Here is a 20,886-nt window from a genome sequence, read left to right on the forward strand (position 1 = left end):
ATTTGTAACGCATGTATATGTATGTATATATATATTTAATTCAATTAACCGGTTTTAATACGGTGAAGTAAAACATAAATTAAGTCTATCAGTAAAATTATTCATTTATTTTTTTTTCCATACTCATTCTAATTATTAATACCAGATTCAAAAAAAAAGTTTGTAACAGCAGGCGGAATAATAAAATCATATTTAATAAAATAAGACACGGCGTATAATTTTTTCAATGTACGGTTTCCGATTCACTAAAAATAACCGATACAAGTTAACATTTGTTGAACATATAAATAACTGTAGGAATAAAAAATTAACACTAAATTCGGGTTATACGGTCGAGATGAATTATTACCGATTTAATTTAAAATTTTAAAACTTGGTCCCGTTTCATGTGGCACATTACACATAAATTATTCTTTAAAGTATATCAAATTATAAATGTTGCACCGCGTGGAATAAAGGAACAAGAGAGAGATAAACGGAAAGGAGTGGTAGAGAAAGAAAGAAAGAGAAACATTGTGAGCTACCTACTCTCTTGTGTCTGGAGCTTATGAGAATTAGCGAGGTCGGGCTTTCAACAGGTGAAAAGAAACGCCGGCCTAATAAATTCTGTGATTTTTACCGGCACGAGTGGGAGTATCACAGGAAACGTGACGTGTAGAGTAGGTGAGGGAAAAAAAGAAAAAAGTATAAGACGCCTTGTGGTCTCATAAATCTTTCGTCGCGACGCAGACGTAAAAATTTCAGAAGGATTTGTACCACGGTATCATTCTACTGTAGGTAATTCATCTTCGTAAAAAGCATTTAATATTTAATTACTCATTAACTCGTTTATTAATTTCATTCAAAATCAACTATTTTACGGAAAATTATTTATAAGATGGATTTATTTTTAAATCTATTTATCTTATTAAAAATTAATAACAAATATTCATTACATAAATAAATAATATATTACTTTGTAACAATTTAATTAATTGAAATAAATTACTTGAAATTAATAATAAATAAGAAACTAAAAAAAAAATAAAATAAAAAAATAAAAAAGGAGTATTTAACTTTATTTTAGATAAATATTTAGTAAAGGTAATTGGTTTTTAATCAAAACAACTAGATTTTATCAACGAAAAAATTATTTTTAACGTAATCGAACATATTCTTTTCTATTGTTCTAAAAAAAATTTTTAATCTACAATAATTACCTAAATCAAGTCATATGGTTTCAAAAATTGTAGCAGTGCCAATTAAAATAAGACATGCTTACGTTCTAGTCGATTGTAAGTTCACAGTTTAATAACTTGATTTTCATGGTATGTACGAGATGAACTATATTCTTGGATCGATTTAGGAAATCCCTGGTAAAATCATGATCCGGAAGGCATTAGAAAATGAACAATTTTTTATTATATTAAAAAACATAAATGTGATTATAGTCCACTCTACTCGTGATTATTTAATATATAAACTCATTAAGGTAAATACATAAGATACTAAATAAATCAGAATATTAGAAAATAATTCACAATTCAGAAGCCATTAACGAAAATTATTCGAGTACATATTTATGTACACGTTGAAGGGGATGCAGAAAAATCAAGATTCTTTAATTAATTTATTTAAACTTTTATCGACTGAGTAATATTTGTTTCTGGAAAATAAAAACTTTTAATTAAATAAAATTAAATTTCAATTAAATAGACCGTTAAAAAGATGTTTTAAACGGTTTATAATATATTAAAAATGGCAATGGAAGCATAATATGAACCTTTTTCGTAGACAGAAAGCATTGTATTGAGTTATACGAAAACCGTACTGTTATCTGGTTTAGTAGAGACGAAAATTGTTGCTTTTTAAGAAAACTATTTTTTTATCGAAAATTGCAAACTTCTCTAAAAAGACTTACATAACATATAACACTAATAATAAAAACTTTCATTACATATATAAATAAAATTACGTTTGTGTGTAGTTTATATATATATATATATATATATATATATATATATATATATATATATGTGTGTGTATTAACTGAGATACTACAATACAGTAACGATAACAAAAGTAAAATAAGGAGAAGAACACTATCGCTAGAAAATAAGTGAAATAGTGGTGGAACTTGTAAAGAAAAAGAATGAGCTTAAGGATGATGCTAGGGGGGAGAGGATAAGAAATGTGGCGACAAATGGGTTACAATAAGTAATGAAAAAATCTATAAACATATTAAATCAATAACAACAGAAATAAGAAAAAGAAGACAAATTTTCTTGGAAGTTGATAAGAATGGACGATAGCAGACTCACTAAAGAATCTTCAAGATTATACGTAAATCTCCAAATCCCTGGTTAGAAGAAATCTTTCTTTTTCCTGTTTAGCCTCCGGTAACTACCGTTTAGATAATACTTCAGAGGATGAATGAGAATGATATGTATGATTGTAAATGAAGTGTAGTCTTGTACATGCTGAGTTCGACCATTCCTGAGATGTGTGGTTAATTGAAACCCAACCACCAAAGAACACCGGTATCCACGATCTAGTATTGAAATCCGTGTAAAAATAACTGACTTTACTAGGACTTGAACGCTGGAACTCTCGATTTCCAAATCAGCTGATTTGGGAAGATACGTTCACTACTAGACCAACCCGGTGGGTTGGTTAGAAGAAATCTGGAAAGACTTAACCGAACTTAGACTCTCAGAAATAGACGCGCTGTGTAGAAGAAAGTTCAGGAAAATAATAACTGAATTTAACAAAGGAGGCTAGTAAAACAAAAACAAAAAGAAAATTAATATACGAACATCTGGCGAAAATGGCAGAAGGCAAAAAAACAGACTTAGAAAAGAAGATAAATTTGGAAAGATTTTGTTGCACGGTCCCCAGTAGACCAATTCGAATTTAATATGATTAATTTAATAATAATAAAAATTGTTAATTTGTTTAAAAATTTGGGTACGGCAGGCATTAACGATATCGACATTATCGAAAGATTCCAGAACAAAGTGTTGAGGAATATTTAGGAGAAGGCATGGTTTGCAAAGAACAAGGAGATCCACAATTATTTAGGGTTGCCATCGATTCGTGAAGAAATAAACCGGTTAAGTTCAAATTACGTACTTAAGCTTAACGCGCACGAAAACCATCTGGCTATTAACATTCTGGATAATAGAGATGTGAGACGACTAAAAAGGCTGCATGTGTTGGATCTAGAGGTTGGTGTGCGTTGAATATCATCCTTTCCTTACTGAAATTTCCCTGATTCTATTTATGAAGTATTCTAAATTAGTAATATGAATCTTTGCTTTTGTTTTTTATGAATTGTTTCATGGTTTTGACTTTGTGTCTTATGTGACCAGTGTTAATTTGTTACATATTTCTTTTTCTCATGTATGACTTGTGACAATTTTTTTTTATTCCTAATTCCTTGTTTTGTTGTTAACCATTTAATTTTATTGTTCTCTATACCTATGTTAAGTTATATTACAATTAAAATTTTTTTGTTCTGAAAATTAATTTTCAAATTGTTTGTATTTTGTTACGCTTAGTTGTATTTTTTACTAAATTGTACTTCGTTTAAACGTTTATTCTACTGTCTTGAGAGGTATCACTGGATGCCTCCATTTAACGTCATTATTATTGTAAGATTTACTAATAGTTCCATTGTTCAGGAAACTGATTATAAATAAAAAAAGACACACAAAAAATAACTTTTAAAATAAATTTTAATTTCCTTTTATTTAATTTTATTATTTGAACTTATTAAATTTAGAAATTTCCAAAATTAAAATTTTATCCCACTGCCATTTGGGTACAGACATCGTACCAAATTGTTATTAGGACCTGATCCTGTAGGGGGAGATATCCTCCATGTGACAGTTTCGCCACGCCAACCCCTCTGTACATAATCCTTATGGGCTTTACTAGAAGTCATCTTCAGAACCTCGGCAAAAGGCATCTTTTAGCCTTTTCTTGCCACAGTCAGGATGACACTGATGCGAATACCACATGTGATATTTCTGTCGGTATACTATTAGAAAATGAACTTTTTAAAACAAAATACATCTATGTCGAGTCTTTAACAAGACTGTGTGACAAATTCAATACTAAACACACAAAAAATGGTTAAATTAGAATTATAAAAAAAAAAAAAACTGAAAATTGTATTTAGCTGATGTAGAAATATAAATTCTATTCAAAATTAAATACTTATTTTTAAAGAGAGAAAATTACCTGTCAAAATTGTTAAAACATTTTTAATTGTAATTAACTTAAAAATTAGGAAGTGACTGACAACTAAGTGATTTATTGAAAAAAGAGAAAATAAGAACGTTTTACAATAAAATTATGTATACATATAAATGTATATATATATATATATATACATATATATATATACATTTATACATATATATACATATATACAATATATATATATGTAATGGATAACAAATTTTAATAGGCATTACGGATAACGGAAAAGCAGATTTAATGGATGTTACATGTCAATAGAATGAAAATTAGAATTTTGTACACGTAGTAACCATTAATAAATATCCTTAAAAAAACCGATAAAGCAGTGACCTCCGTGTGGACACGTGTAATTCTCTATGTCTATATATACCAAGTAATTTATCATGCAGTTAATACATCTTTAGTTAAAAAATAAATAAATTAAAAAATAAATTATAAATAATATTATCTGACATCCATCTATCATATATGTACCACACAGTACTCAAACACACGTAAAACGTTAAGGCAAATTAATTATTTTATCTTTTTGTGATTGGTCAGAGAAGGGATTAACATGAATGAAAATTATAATGTGGCTGGAGTTTATAATTTTAAGATTAGGAAATAAATATAATCGAGAAAATTGTATTTTATATATATAAATAAAATCGATTTTTTCTTTGTTCTTGAATTATTCTCTTTGTAAATAACTTTGCATTACATAACCGACAAAACTGTATGTATAGTAATTAAATTAATAAAAATCTAGTAGTAAAAATAATAATAATAATTGATTTTATTTTTGCGCTTTTTATTTGAAAAAAAAAAGAAATCTATATTAATTTCCTCTGCTACGCGCTGCCTACACTTGTCGCTTTATATTATAATACTTGAGTTTAAAATTAAATAATAACTCGCTTTAAAATAACGGTAAAAAATCAAGTATGGTCTTATTTTAACTCTTCTTTTCTGTTAACCTGCCAAATTTTATTTTATTGTTAAAAAAAAATCTTATGTCAGTAACTAAAAGGAAAAGTACTTATATTTTATTACTGAAAAAATCATATTATTGAATTATTTCTTTCGTAACGATAATTATTTTAATTACTGTATATATTCTTATTTAGCTTACTAAGTGAACGAAAGAGGTTTAAATTGAATATAACTAAACAAATGGCCGATAAATGGAAAACCATTGATCAAAAAAGGTAAAAATTACACACAATGACAACGAGAAAATATTATTTGACTGTTAATTTTGTATTAATTAACAGAGAAGTGATTGTGGACAACTTAAGCTACGATCAACCACAACTTTTTATTATTATTATTATTATTGTTATTATATAATAATAATAATAGTATTTTGTTATACTAGTAGGACCGGGACAGTCATAACTATTTTTACATTTTAACTAGATTTTTAAACTTTGACTTTAAAGTATTAATTTTAACTCCTGATGATGGGTTCCAAGTAAGCCGAAAGATCTAGAGAAAATATCAACGTGCTGGTAACGTTGATTTATTAATTTATTAATAATCAACGTTTATTTATTATTATATACTTGTATATTATTATATTACTCAACATGAAGATATCTAAAGACATAATCGATCTTGAGCTATTTTTTTGAGATCATAAGTACTAGCTAGACTAAATAAGCAACTAGGGAGACTAATATCATCAAGATCCTCTAACAAACTTGCGAGATCAGTATTGGAATATGGTTCAGTAGTTTGAGATTATGATAAGAACCATAACTAATTTGAAGACTGAAGATATGTAAAAAAATTTCCTTTTTAATTTAAGCCATCGAGGACTGAATGGATATCAATTATCTCATGAATCTGAGTGTTATCTTTTAGGAATTTTTTTCTTAGAGTCTAGGATAAATAGAGAAAGTTATTTTTCATTCATCAAAACAATGTATGGACTCCTCGGCGTTAAGATTTCTAATTAATAATAGTAAAACCTATTTTAATAATATCAAACAAGTGTAATATCTCCAATAGGTGCATAAAAAACTTAAATGGAAAATTTATTGAAAGTTGAGTGAGAGTAACTGCGTTCAATGGAGAGTGTTCTACTTCAAGAAAGATTTACAGAATTTTTCAGATAATCCTTTGATTGAATTGTGAATGTAACCCATTCTTGATTAAAACATTGTAATTTGCTGAATAAGAATGTTAATTATACCGCACTTGGGGCATTAGATTTAAAGTAAGATATAGTGTAGATATGAGTTGTTTTAGATTTTACGTTATTTGGGTATGTACTGGTTTATTAATTTCATGTACTACTGTGTAAACTATTGCTTTTTTTTTTTTGAATTATTAGTAATTTTTTTAGTGTTACTAGATTTCCTTTTATTAAAATTCTTCACAATAGTTTAATAAAATACAATAAGATTTAGATATACTGTTCTGCTACACTTCATCTGTTCGTTAGGTTTGTTTAGAATAGAAGATTGGAGATGGCCATAAGAGGTGAGAGAAGGCCATCTTAAAAGAAAAATAAAACAAAATATTATGGCAATTGTTAACAAATTTCAAATTCATAAACAAAGGTATAATTAAACAAAGATAAGATTATAAAGGGTGAACATAAATTATTCAGCGCATTTTAGCGGTTAATAAAAAATGAACAAATGAAAACAATGTAACGCACGCTGATTCTTTTCAAACATCTGTACAGGTACTAGAGTTAATGATGAACTTGAATGAACACGCCGGCGCAATTTAACGTCAGAGGGTATTGTCAATTGAGCAATGGCTATCGTGCAGAAGAAGCCAATGTGCTTATTATGGTTTCATGAAAGCGGATCTGTTATTACCGTTCGTAGACGTTTTCGTTTAGATTACGCCGTGATCTTCCTAATAAAGACTCTATTAAATGTCTACATCAGCATTTTAAGGATACAGGAAGTTTAGTACACAAAAAGATGCTGGATACTAGAAGACCTCCCAGGAAGTTGTGGATCCCACCGGGTTGGTATAGTGGTGAACGCGTCTTCCCAAATCGGCTGATTTGGAAGTCAAGAACTCCAGCGTTCAAGTCCTAGTAAAGCCAGTTATTTTTACACGGATTTGAATACTAGATCGTGGATACCGGTGTTCTTTGGTGGTTGGGTTTCAATTAACCACACATCTCAGGAATGGTCGAACTGAGACTGTACAAAACTACACTTCATTTACACTCATACATATCATCCTCACTCATCCTCTGACGTATTATCTGAAAGGTAACTACCGGAGGCTAAACAGGAAAAAGAAAGAAAGGAAGTTGTGGATCAAGTAAGAGAAAATTTAAGAGAAGCCCTGGTAAATCGACTCGTCATGGGTATTTAGAACTGGGAATACCACAATCGACAATCGTGAAGATTCTACACACGCAAAAAATTTCATGCATACAAAATTCAGTCGGTGCATGCAGCTGAAAACGATGATAAATCACACCGTTAGAATTTTTCTGAGGACATTCATGATGAAGTGGAACGAAGATAATGCAGTTTTATAAAAACTAATCTTCTCTTCCAAATCTACCTTCCATGTTTCTTATCAGGTTAACCATCATAATTTTCGGAATTGGGCTAACAAGAATCCTCATGACAAACACAACGTGATAGCCCAAAAATTAACGTTTGTTGTATGTTGACTGTTTTTGAATTGATCAAATCATGCTTCTTCGTCGAGCCAACAACTGCCAGCACTAGTTATCTAGACAAGTTATTGGAATATGCATTAACATAAATTGAACATCGGTAACCCAATCTTTACTTGCAATAAGAAAGCGCAATACCACACTGGGGTTTACATGTTAGGAACTACTTACATGAACAATTTCTCAAGATTGGATTGATCGTGTTGGGCCAATTCCCTGGTTACCTCAATCTCTTGACGTTACGCCACTTTCTTTATTTCTTTGGAGATTTGTCACAGGTTTACGAAACTAAGGTTGTTAACATCAATTAATTAAAAAGAAAAATCGAAAGTATAATTAATGGAATATCTCCAGATATTCTTCGTAATGTGTGGCGTGGAACTGAATATTGTCTAGACATTTTATGCGCCATGAATGGTGCTCATGTGGAATCTGTTTTAAATTAATAAGTGTTGTAGACAAAACTGTTTGATATGTTCTGTTAAATAATAATACATGCATATTAAAATGTCTTGTTATTTTTTTATTAACACCTAAAATGCGCTGAATAATTTAAGGTCACCCAAATTTTATCAACCGCAAAGGATTACGTAAACGATTAAACTTATCTTTAACTTCAAAATTAATAATATCTTCTTTGAAATATTTTTTCTTTTAAATATCTCCATTGAAATCTTTTGACATAAAAAGGTAAACATGAGTAATATTCGAAGCCATAAACTATAACACTAGTTTCTACAAATTTGCCAACTCAATCATGAAACAATTTTTTTTCCAAAAAAAAAAATTGTATAATTATATATCTTTGAATCACCAACGTAAAATGATATTAATTTGGATAATGGATCATTACCTACTATTTGGACGTTTGCCCACCGAAAAATCTATAAAAGTATATTCACTATTGCACTGAATCACGAATGTGAATTCTCTTCATAATACACTGCACGAACATCATCAATCCGTAGCACTTCTCTTCATTTAGCTGTAAATGGTAAATCCCTTAACTTTAACCCGTATCTTAGCTTGCGACAAAAGGATGATACAAATGTAAATACTTTTGTTACGAGCGTATTTCCTACTTTTCAAATGTAGGAAAATTCATTTATTTTTTAGATAAACAAGAAAAATTGTTTTATCGTTAATTAAGCTAAAACACCAAGTCTTTTGTTAAAGTTAACTAGTTCTAATTTCTGGTTAAGTTGTTTTATTTTTTATAATAAAATAAATAATTTTAAGAAGAAAGATTTACTGAAAACTGGGAAGTCGATTGTTTCCTAGAAGTTACATAAACGTGAAATCAAAAGCATGTAAAGTATTATTTAAATAATTAATCGGGTCAAAAGTTCACTTTTATCACCAATTAAATGTTAACAACCAAATTAATATTACAAGTTTTAATTAGACTTAATACTACATAGTATACTATAAAATCAATTAAAACCAAAGTACGGCATTTTAATTATGACACGTTCAGGTGGTGACAACATCTAGTTGTTAAAACGTCTTTACATATAGACTTAGCACCTTCTAAGTTAATTCCAGTCACTAATTAGTTTTATCGACACAGAAAACTACTTTAAGCAATTAGTTACACTAAAAACGATCACGGTATAAGTTGTGCATTGACCCTGTATATTTTCTAGATTACTTATCTTCTCTGTAATTTTAACACCTCACTAGTTTTCAGATTATTGTTTATTGGACTGTAACATATTAAATAAGACAGGAACAATGTAAGCTATGTAAACACAATTACCTCATTAATTATGATTAAATTAAAAAATAAATAAATAAATAAAGAAATAGATACAAAATAAAATTAGATAAGATAAAATGAAAAAGGAATTGTTATCCATAAATAAAACTTAATTAATTAGAAAAATATACTATTTTTAATTTTACACTAATTACTTATAGATATAAATCTACAATGAAAACAAATATTTTTCTTTACTTTTACTAAATAACCTGTACTAGAATAAAATAATTCTTTGATTTTCTTTATTACATATATGAAATGGTAGAGAAAATACAATATAAAAATATGCTACCGAAAACATTACCCAGAATTTGTTTTCATATTTTAGTCGGTGGAGTTTTCTTAATTATCAAAAACATTAATGAAAATTGAACATGAAAATGATTTAGATTTACCCAAAAAAAAGGAAGAAAGTATAAATCATCAATTTTATAAAAGTTATTTATTAGTTTTTAGCGTGAGAATGATGATGATAATGATTGCAAGGTATGATAAATAACCTTACAAAAAAATACCTCTCTTCACTTAGGATTCAGCTGTTTCTTACACTCCAGACGGTACAAACATACTTTTTAATTAATAATTACCAGAAATAAAATCTTTTCAGCGTAATAGAAAAATAAAGTAAAGAATAAAAAAAATCTCTGTTTTGCTTATTTCTGAATGTTACTGTACCCACGTTGTATTTACTTAGATGATGGAAGAGATTGACATTTATATAGGTCAAGCGATAAAAATTCTCTCACAAAATAATAATCATAGAAGTGATTTCGTATTCTCATTGGAACGTGATACTACACGGTCTAATTATAACTTCAAAAAATATAAGTTGACATAAATGAAATAAACTTTTTTTTATTATAATTAAAATAAATATTTTTTAATTACATAAATATTACCCTCGGATTTATTATTTAAATTCTATTTTAAACTACAGGTTTTGTTTCGGTACATTCACTTTAATTATTTTTAGAAATAAATAGACGTATTTAATTAAAATTATTTTATTAAATCATTAATCTACACTACGAAATTAGTTTATAATAATTCAAGTTTTCTTTTTTTTATTTAACTATTCATTTATTCACAAATGAAATTGTGTAATATTTTTGTATGGTTATTTTTTTCTTTTGAGGCCATATTGGATTACTTAGTTAATTAAATTTCAATGTTCTTCAAAGAGCGCACTGCCTTAATCTTCCAGTTTTTTCCGGTACCTTTTAAGACGGACTGATCTTAGTTTCCACATTTCATCTGTAACCTCCACGTGAGTCTTGAGTCTTTTCTGAAGAGAACCTGTGAGAGTGTTCTTTATTTCTCTTCTCGTAAGCGTTCTCGATCTTCAGTCCAATTTCTTCGAGATCCTTCTTAATTTCTCTGTCGTATTTCCCACTAGTTTTCTTTTCGAAATTCCTGAGAAACTTATTGTTTCATATTTCGGCTTTCAGACATTCTTAAAATATGGAAAACATAAGAAATCCTTCTTTTTTAATGGCGCTGATAATCGAGTCGATTTCTTTGTATACGGTTTCGTTAGTGGGAATTCGCTAGACCTCCATTCTTCTGGTAATTTTTGTTTTAACAGATTCTGATGATCCTGCGTTCTGTTTTAATAAGTCAGTCGGTTTTAATTTGAAGAATATGGGAGAATGACTGTTTTGTAATGGCGAATTTTGGAGTGTATTGAAAGGCATTTTTTTATTGAAGGTCTGCCAGGTTAAACCTTGTGCTTTTCTAATTTTTGAGATTCTGTTTCGCTAAGCGGATCTTTGTTTTAATTTGCAGTCCATGATTTCCTCTAAATATTTAAACTGCTAATCTAATTTCATTCCCATTAATTTTGACTTTATTTGTGTAAAGATGGTCAAAGGGCATAATTTTTGTTACTTCATAAGAAATTCTTAATCCAACTTTTTGGGCTATATTTTCAAGACTAGTAATTTATGAGCGAACTTCGTTTATGTACAAAGACATGAAAGCCAAGTCGTCGGCAAATCCTAAGCGGTTTATTTGAATAACTTCCCCTCCTTTTCGAATTTTGGTTTTCGGAGGATTCTTATCCTGCCAAATTTTCATTAAACAGTCCATAGCAATGTTTGGTTATTATAACATATATAAAAAGAAATTTATTCTCCAAACACAATTTTTTGATTTCACTATTTGTCGTATTATTCCTAGCATCGAAAATAAAGATGATTGGTTTTTATGATTAAAATGATTTTTATGATTGATTTACAGATGCATAGTTTTCATAAATTAAAGAAAGCATAAATTAAACAAAAGAATAATAATAATAATTATAACAACAACAATAATATCATAATTTTAGATTCAAAATAATCTTACAATATATTTTGCATTTATAATAAAATTATAATCCGCCAATAAAAGATAAAAAATGGTAAATTTAATTAAAAAAAAAAAAAGATCTAGCTATACCTTAAGTAATTCTTGGCAGAAAGATACATCACATGGTAATAATCAATATATAAAGGGATCCAAACTTTATTTATGGAAACTACATTTCATCAAGTTTAATCAGTTTAACAAACATACAAACATTGAAAAAAAAAAACACAAACACACGCGCGCGCAGAGTGAGAGAGAGGGAGGGAAACAGAAAGACGTAATTCTATTATTCAAAATTAACAGTATTAATACCCTTTTATCAAATAATGATAAACAATTATTAATATGTGCTACTAGTAAAGCCTTTACTATGCTGTCATCTCTAAAGATAATCCTCCAATCTTACGATCAGGAAATTAGAAAAAATGATGCTAAAAGTTAAAAAAAATCTTTTTATAACAGAATAAAGCTAAACAAAAAATATTACAATAACAGTCACTTAGAACCTTGAACTAGAAAGGCATTTTGATTGTTAATTGTTCAAGAGTAGCTACTAAGAGAACTGTATATAAATTAAATAAATAAGAATTAATATTTTTACTTGTTATAAATGATGATGATTGTTCAACAATCTAAATGACCAATCAATTTTAATTTTAAATACATTTTTTTTAACATTTTATCTTTAATAATTTTATTTCAACAACCTGTAACGTAATTTTTTTCCCTGTATTTAAATTAACACATGTTATAAACGTATAAAAAAAATTGTTTTAAAACTTTATTATACAGAAAATTACTCTGATTTTAAAATTATATCATTAATATTATTTTTGTCGATTTATATCAAAAGAATTATAAATTTATCAAAAAAGGTTAGAAAAAAAATTAAATTATAATTTCTTTTTTTACAGAATAAGCAACAATTTATATTATTATTATAATATTAATATGAGAAATGAATGTTGTTTCTTTTATGACATTGAGGTATAGGGTAGTGAAACAGATTTGACATCTGATGTAGAAGGGAGAAGATATTAAGTCATCATATCAGAAATCAACCCTCACAAATACTTTTTAAGTTCATTTAATATCACAACCTTACAGGTTAATTGTACTCAGTTAATAATAATTTATAAAATATCATAACCCATTAAATTAACATTTCATTTAACAATGATTTAAAGTAATAGAAATATATTATTGCTTCGTAAAGCAAAAATAACGATTTATTATTATTTTTTTTGATAATAAATATTTAATCAGAAATTTTTTTAAAGTAAAGAAATTCACAAATAAACGTATGTGAATATTATTTGTTGCTCTTTGATTTAAAAAGCTTTTTTGAAAAATTTAAAAAAAGAAAGTTTAGAAAACATGCTTACGTTTTCTAGACTTTCTGGTTTTTGATGATTATTTAAATATAACTGCTTATATAAATGTTAAAAAATATTTTTCATTCAGCTCAAATTTCAAATTCTTATGTTTTAGCTGTTATAGTCCTATAAAAAATTTATATACTACTGCAGTTAAAAACGTTGACTTTTACACGAATTTAACAGAACATATATTTACCAATTTTGATTATATACTTCATCTTAAAGTTTTTATGAAATCTATCGATTTCCTTACTCATTTTTATTGATGGAAAACTTACTGTTATGGTATCAGAGGAGCTACTTACAATTAATTACATGGTTAAATTCTTAACTTACAGTTTGTAAACAGGTTGTTTCATTTTGTTTTTATTTTTTTATGTAAGAATTCACACATAAAATGTAATTTATTTTTAATTAAAAAAACTCTGAATTTTCTACATCGCGTTCACATTTCGCGATGCGTTCAATCAGAATAAATATATTCTCAAATATTTTTCATTAACACCATCTAAATTGTGAATTATTTTGTAGTTATTTTTTAATATTTAATATCTTCGTGTATTTACCGTAATATTATTTTATGTATTCATAATTTAAATAATTAATATGGACTTTCTTTCTTTTTCCTGTTTAGCCTCCGGTAATTACCTTTCAGATAATACTTCAGAGGATGAATGAGGATGATAAGAATGAGTGTAGATGAAGTGTAGTCTTGTACAGTGTCAGTTCGACCATTTCTGAGATGTGTGGTTAATTGTAACCCAACCAAAGAACACCGGTATCCACAATCTAATATGGACTTCATCATATCTATCATACATCGATCATATCTATTTATACAGGATGTATGTTATACGTCGAATTTTGTGTTTTACGTCAGATATTTTAAAAATTACTGAAGCTTCAGTTCTGGGGCCTATTCTATCCTATTTCCCAGCTCAAATTACATAAGAAACCACCAATTTTACTCCTTAATTTGAGTCCCAAAAATCACAGGGCTTCTTTTTATTAGAAGAGGTGAAATCCGGGTGAAATTTTTCGCTAGCCATAACTCGAAAACACGCGTTTCCAGACCTATATTTATGTAAAAATTTTTCATTATTTTCACCAGTAGAACATGTCCTGAAAGTTCGTCCGTTTCTTCGTGGGATACTTTTTATAATTAATTATGAATTTTACAATGCTCTTCTAATCAAGATTTTATCATGGTTTTCTTTGACCCATACAGACAAATGGAGGCACAGTACTTTCTATAAATCCATCGAAAATTATATCTAACTTTTCCTGACATGATCTGTATAATATATTTTTTAAAAAAAAAAAAAAAAAAAAAAAAAAAAAAAAAAAAAAAAAAAAAAAAAAAATTATTTTATACTAATTAGAATAAAAAATTTACTAATTTAGATAAACATTTTTTAACATCTTCCTCTGGAAACCTGTAATATATGTAGAGCCACCGGTTTCTAAACTCATTTTAAATATTTTTAATCCATTCGGAAGGTAAATATTAATGATATTTCCGGAATATAAGATTATTTTCAATTGCAATTGACAAGCAACTGAAATTATTAAAGTGGATCGCAAATTATATAACTGATAATTTTGTTTACTTTTACACTTTTACACTTTTAATGTAGTTAGTGAAGGAAGATCTTTTTTCTATTTTATTGTTTTTTTCATAATAAAAGGCTTAACATTTTATCTTTAAAAAAAAACTGACGTGTACACCATATGACTTCTTTGTACGCCTATTAAATTACATATATACATTTTTGTAAAATGAAAAGTACATACAATTTTATTTCATTAATAACTTCTGATTTCTTTTTTTATTGTTATTATTGAATTATTATTTATTATAAAACTTTTTTACAATCAGATGTTAATAATTTTTAATAAATCAATATATTTAAATTTAAAAAAAGTTAAACAAAAAAGGAGATGAAGCTGGATTGAACCGATGTGCCTTCCACTTGTAATATCCAAATATTTCATTAATTAAAAGTTTATTTGGTTATAGCTCTAGAACCAATGAAAACAAGTATCGCTTTTGATATACCGTTGTAAAGCTCTCAATGAGGACTTATTAGTGGAATTAAGAAAAAATCCACAATCCAATTTGTTTTTGAATTTTGGGCTTTTTTGTACACTTTTGGTCTAGTCGATTGCAATCAAAATGGTAGGTGTACAACCAGATGTTACGACAGTCTTAAATTCAAAATTTCAACAATCTACGGTTAACCGTTTTTGAGTTATGCGAGATACATACGTTCGCACAAACGTCCCGCCGAAACTAGCTAAAATAGATTCAGGGATGATCAAAATGGATATTGCGTTGAAATTTGAAAACGGCAATTTTTCACGATCACATGTTCCCTTTACTTCGTACAAGTAAGAAAATACATAATTTAATAATAATATTTATGGAGCTTGTAATATTTAATAAATTTTAGTCGTCAAAATTTTTTTTTTGGAGTTTTTAAACACAAAATTTTCAAAATTATTTATTTGTAGAAAATGTTTCTCCCCGCTTTTAAAACAAATTTCTTTACAATCAATCTGTTGCTAAGGTATACTTTTTTATTGAAAATACACAAAATGGGAGGCAGAGAGAAAATGAAAAAATATAGAGCATTACTTTACATGAACTTTTTCATAAAAAAAAGTTTTTTTTTATGTTTTTATAATTTTTTCCAACATAACCCAGAATCCTTCGTATACATAGCTTCTAAAGAAGAAATTAAATAGTTTTTCGAGTTGAAACTTGCAAAAATCTTCATCATGATTTCTACTATAAATTGGTAAAATGAAGTCATATTGAAATTCTTGGAACTAAAATTAAGATGTAAATTTGGATTTAAAATGAGTTTTAACCTGAATAATTAAATAAAATATATCCTAGAGCTTTATCAATGGTAAACTTAAAAAATTATTCAAAATTACAACAACAAAACAAATGGTGTCGCAAACACAGCAGATTTTGGTGTTGCAAACATGCAGATTTTACTTGTAACTTAAAAAAGGCTTCGTTAAATTCCTGTAAAAATATAAAATTTGCAATGAAGTTTGCAGAGAATGTAATTCTGAGAAAATATACGAAGTAACCTCCAATGAGAATGAAGGAGAGTTTCAAATATTTGATTTTTATTAAACACAAAACAAGATTGAAAAACGTAAGTAATTTTGTATAATATGATATGATGTACTTACAAAACTTCAAGATCCTTCAAACTTCTAATTGACATCTCATCAATACAGGTTAGATGATTGTTATCCATTTGCCTGTAAAAAAAAAAAACATCATAATAATAAATTAAAACATACATATATAACATTCGTAAAAAGTAAAACATATTTATTTACACAGTGAAGTTAAACTTATGAAATGTGATTAATGGATTTCAAATACCTTCTAAGTCAGATGGGCCTTTTACACATCACTTGTTAAGCAAATACTGGGTCAAATCAATGAATATTAGTCAGTCCTTTTAAGTCAGATGGGCCTTTTACACACCACTTGTTAAGCAAATACTGGGTCAAATCAATGAATCAGTCAGTACGTACAAAAAACAGAAAAAAGATTATCTATCAGCTTTATAATCAGCTGTGCAATAGAAACAACTATTTTATCTCTATTCCACATGAGTTATCTTCAATCAGTATTCAAAAAGTCAAACTATAAAAAAACCTCCATCGGGATGTCAACTCAGTTAATCGTTTAGTCTGTACTTTTATAAGTTTTGTCGTCTACTGTCATAACATATCTTTCATGCGACAGTGGCTTGACTGTCAAACTGATAACAACTCTAAGCAAGTCGGGCTTCCCTGCCTCTCTGCATGAATAAAACAACCGGTCAATGTTTTGACAACCAATCTCATTGAAGGAACGCGTAGCAGTTCACCAATATTTCTAAAATATTGTTGCTGTTATTGGACAAGAATAAACAAATAAAGTCCGTTTCTTCAGTTGTTTATTTTAATCCTTTTTAAATTATTTGGTTTACAGGATTCTGGTACGTTTAAACGATTCGTAAATGAATTTAAAATACTTTTAATTACGTTAATATCAATGAAATTATGAAAATTTTTACTGGAAGAAATTCCTACAAAAAATATTTATACATATTATATAAATAAGTGAGTTTATTGGGTAAAATAATAATATAAATCATTAAAAAATATAAACGAAAGAACTCAATTTAATCAACATAACTTTAATGTTGAATAAGTAGTCAAATTAATTACTAATGAATAGTAAGAAAAATGTTTTGTAAACCTTCATCTTTTGTGCGAGAAAATCTCTAAAGATATTTTACTAAATTTTCTGTTAAAAATTGTAAGACTGTTCAAATTTGAAGGTAATAAATTATTTATATAATAGTTTCTACTTACCAACAATCTTTAATAGTAATGTTTGAACGATTTCGGATTAATAATTCATCCTCAGGAACAATGATGTGTTATACATGATAATTATTTACTTCACATATCATTAATTATACTAAGTTGAATTCTATATGAAATTACTTATGTGAAGTAAATAATTATAACGTATAAGACATCATTGTTCCTGAGGATGGATTAATAATCCGAAAGCGCTCGAACATTACTATTAAAGATTGCTGGTAAGTGGAAACTATTTATGAATAATTTATATATTTATACCAACGGGCCATGCTTAATAAAATTAATTGAAGGAAATAACCTAACGAAAAATAAACAACTTTTAAATAATTTTACGTCAATTTTTTAATCCAATAAAAATGATAAATTGTAGCTTAAATATTAAAGTATCGATAATTCGTTAAAAAGTTAATTTATTTTGATTCGATTTTTATCTACAAATTAGTAGCTAATAAATTCAAATAAATACTTGGATATCAACATGTCAAGCTCACCGAAATACAAGAGATATTTAATCCTACAAGCAACACGTTCATTCTGTTCAATCTATTGACCCGGCTATATACTCATTACGCTTCGAGAAACCAACTATGACTGGTGACTGTTGTACATCAAACGCTTTATATGCTCACAGACAAAAGAAAGGCTGGGAAAGAGAGTAATAAAACAATAAATTGTTACATCTATTATTTCCAGAATAATGGTTAAAAAAATAATAAAAAATTAATGACTTAAGTTTTTTACACCAAAAAAGTTATTGTTTTAATAAAACACATAATACTGTCATTTATATTTGAAAAAGAAAATTGTTTATCATTCAAAAGTAGTTTACACATTAAATCTGTCATATCTTCTTCTAGGAAAAGTAGGAAATAGAAAATATATATTATAAATAAATGAAAATGTACAGGACGTTCATAAAGTGTGGAAACTTTAATAACTTTTCAATCGTTAAATATAGAAAAATTAAATGCCACTGCCTCAAAACGATCTATTTTCCCTGTGTGGGAACGCAAGATTCAAAGCAAACCACATGAAGAAGCATTCACAAAGCACCCAATGAAGAAGGGCAACTCAAAAACTTTAAATGGGATTGGTATAACTTCGACACATAATTTTAAAATGAAAATATGAAGTAAACAATTTGACGTAGAAATCTACGAAATATGACAACCCTAACGGAAATGAAAGCCATTAAAATTTTTTAGATTCAACTAGATTCAAAAGTGGTCAACAGTATTTTTTAAATAACTTTTCAAAAATAAAACATTAAAAAAAGAGTTTAGCAAATATTCTTACCTCGAAACAATCAATTTTTCGGTACAAGATCACTTCTTTGGATGTATTGTAGACTATTTTTGAAACAAGCTATGAAAAAATGAAATTACCACCATTTTGATTATAGTTATCAAAATCCGAAGTTCTCAATTTAAAAGTTTTGTTTTTTTAATGTCTTTTAAAATCATATGTCATTAACTTATATTTTCTGTTTGTTTAACCTCCGGGACCACCGTTAGGTATTTCTTCAGAAGATAAGATGAATGATTTGTAGCGTTTGTGAAAATGCCATGCCTGACCGGGATTCGAACCCGGGACCCCCGGATGAAAGGCCGAGACGCTACCACTCGCGCTACGGAGGCTGGCAATTATCTTATATTTATAACTTTTCGCTGTTCCTCACATAGGTACCCCGTTGGATGCTTAGGATTTAGTGGTATCATACCGAGAAAATAGATTGTTTCGAGGTAGTAACATATTTAATTTTTCTATGTTTCACAGTTGAAAGGTTATTTAAGATTTTCCATACTTCATTAACACCCTATCAAAGTTTTCGTATTGTATTATTTATTTCTAGCAAAAGTATGAAATATAAAATAATAATAAATAAATTAAAATATTATACCCTTTTTAATAATATATTTTGGAAATCATAAAATAATTCTTTTTTTTTTAGCAAAAAAATCTTTTTTTATTTTATTGTTTATTTATATATTACGTACAAACTATAGAGAGAAGGTGTTCTAAACTTTGTCGTATCTCAAATGTGGGACGGGATCTATAATTTTACGGTTACATAATTTATGGAAGCTACTTATACATAAGTTAACTAATTAAGGACATAGGACTTAAATAAATATAAAAATACATAAAAAATTTAGACATTTATTCTTATACTACAATAAAAGAAAATTATATTTAAAAAAAAGTTGTTAAAATTCTAATTACTTAATAAATTGTGACAGACGTCCAGGATACTTATGAAGTAAACGTAATAATATAAGTAATATATTTCGTTTTATACCATTCAAAATTAATTTTAAATTAAATTTTATTTTCCAGTTAATCACATTATTATATCTTTTTTTTTCTCACACAAAGGAATATAAAAATTTAAATAAACTTTTTTTTTGACACGAACTCTTCTTTATTGGTGTACACCACAATACGTTATTTAAGGTTAATGTTTAATACATAAGTACAATATAAATGTAAGATATATGATTTATATTAATATAACTAAAGACCAGCCTATTGTTGTATTATTAAGAAGTTAAAAACTATAATGAGTTAAACCATACATCAGAAAAAAATAATAAATTTCCAAAAATACAACTAGATGTTACAATATGAATGATTTATTAAGTAAAATGAAATTAAATTAAATTTTTAATTTTTATGGTTCTTATTTAGAATGCTTTCAACTAAGGTAATACAATAAGATATAAAAATAGAAGATATTTTAGATTGTCTGGAAGCTTACATATGATTTATGAAATATGAAGATATACCAGGATATAGAATAGGAAACAAGTGTTGTGCGTGCTTGAGCGTGAAGATATTAACGTTATAAGTGCGTGCGCTGTACACGTTAAAATAACGAGAATAGTCGTGTCAGATTAAATTAATTATTAGCCTTTTTTATTTTAAATTACAAAATACAATGTAATAAAACATAAATTATACCATTAAATATGGATAATCTGCTGCATGGTAAAATATAAATTTTATATATACAAAAAAAAATGTTTTTACAACGCAGATAAATATATTTATGTTCGTGTTTATACGTCTATGTGTTCATGAAACGGAAATTCTACAAAAAA

The 20,886-nt window shown here is 27.4% G+C and overlaps 1 protein-coding gene across 2 annotated transcripts in view; it reads right to left on the minus strand.

The window, feature by feature from the left end:
* Nucleotides 1–20,886, minus strand: part of sli (slit guidance ligand) — a 725,932-nt gene that overhangs the window by 214,498 nt on the left and 490,548 nt on the right. For both annotated transcript variants that reach the window (XM_075365250.1, XM_075365249.1), the window contains exon 5: nt 16,589–16,660. In XM_075365250.1, the coding sequence (XP_075221365.1) occupies nt 16,589–16,660 (72 nt within the window). The remainder of the gene's footprint in view (nt 1–16,588; nt 16,661–20,886) is intronic.

This window comes from Lycorma delicatula, chromosome 5 (assembly GCF_047948215.1).
Source record: "Lycorma delicatula isolate Av1 chromosome 5, ASM4794821v1, whole genome shotgun sequence".
NCBI lineage: Eukaryota > Metazoa > Arthropoda > Insecta > Hemiptera > Fulgoridae > Lycorma > Lycorma delicatula.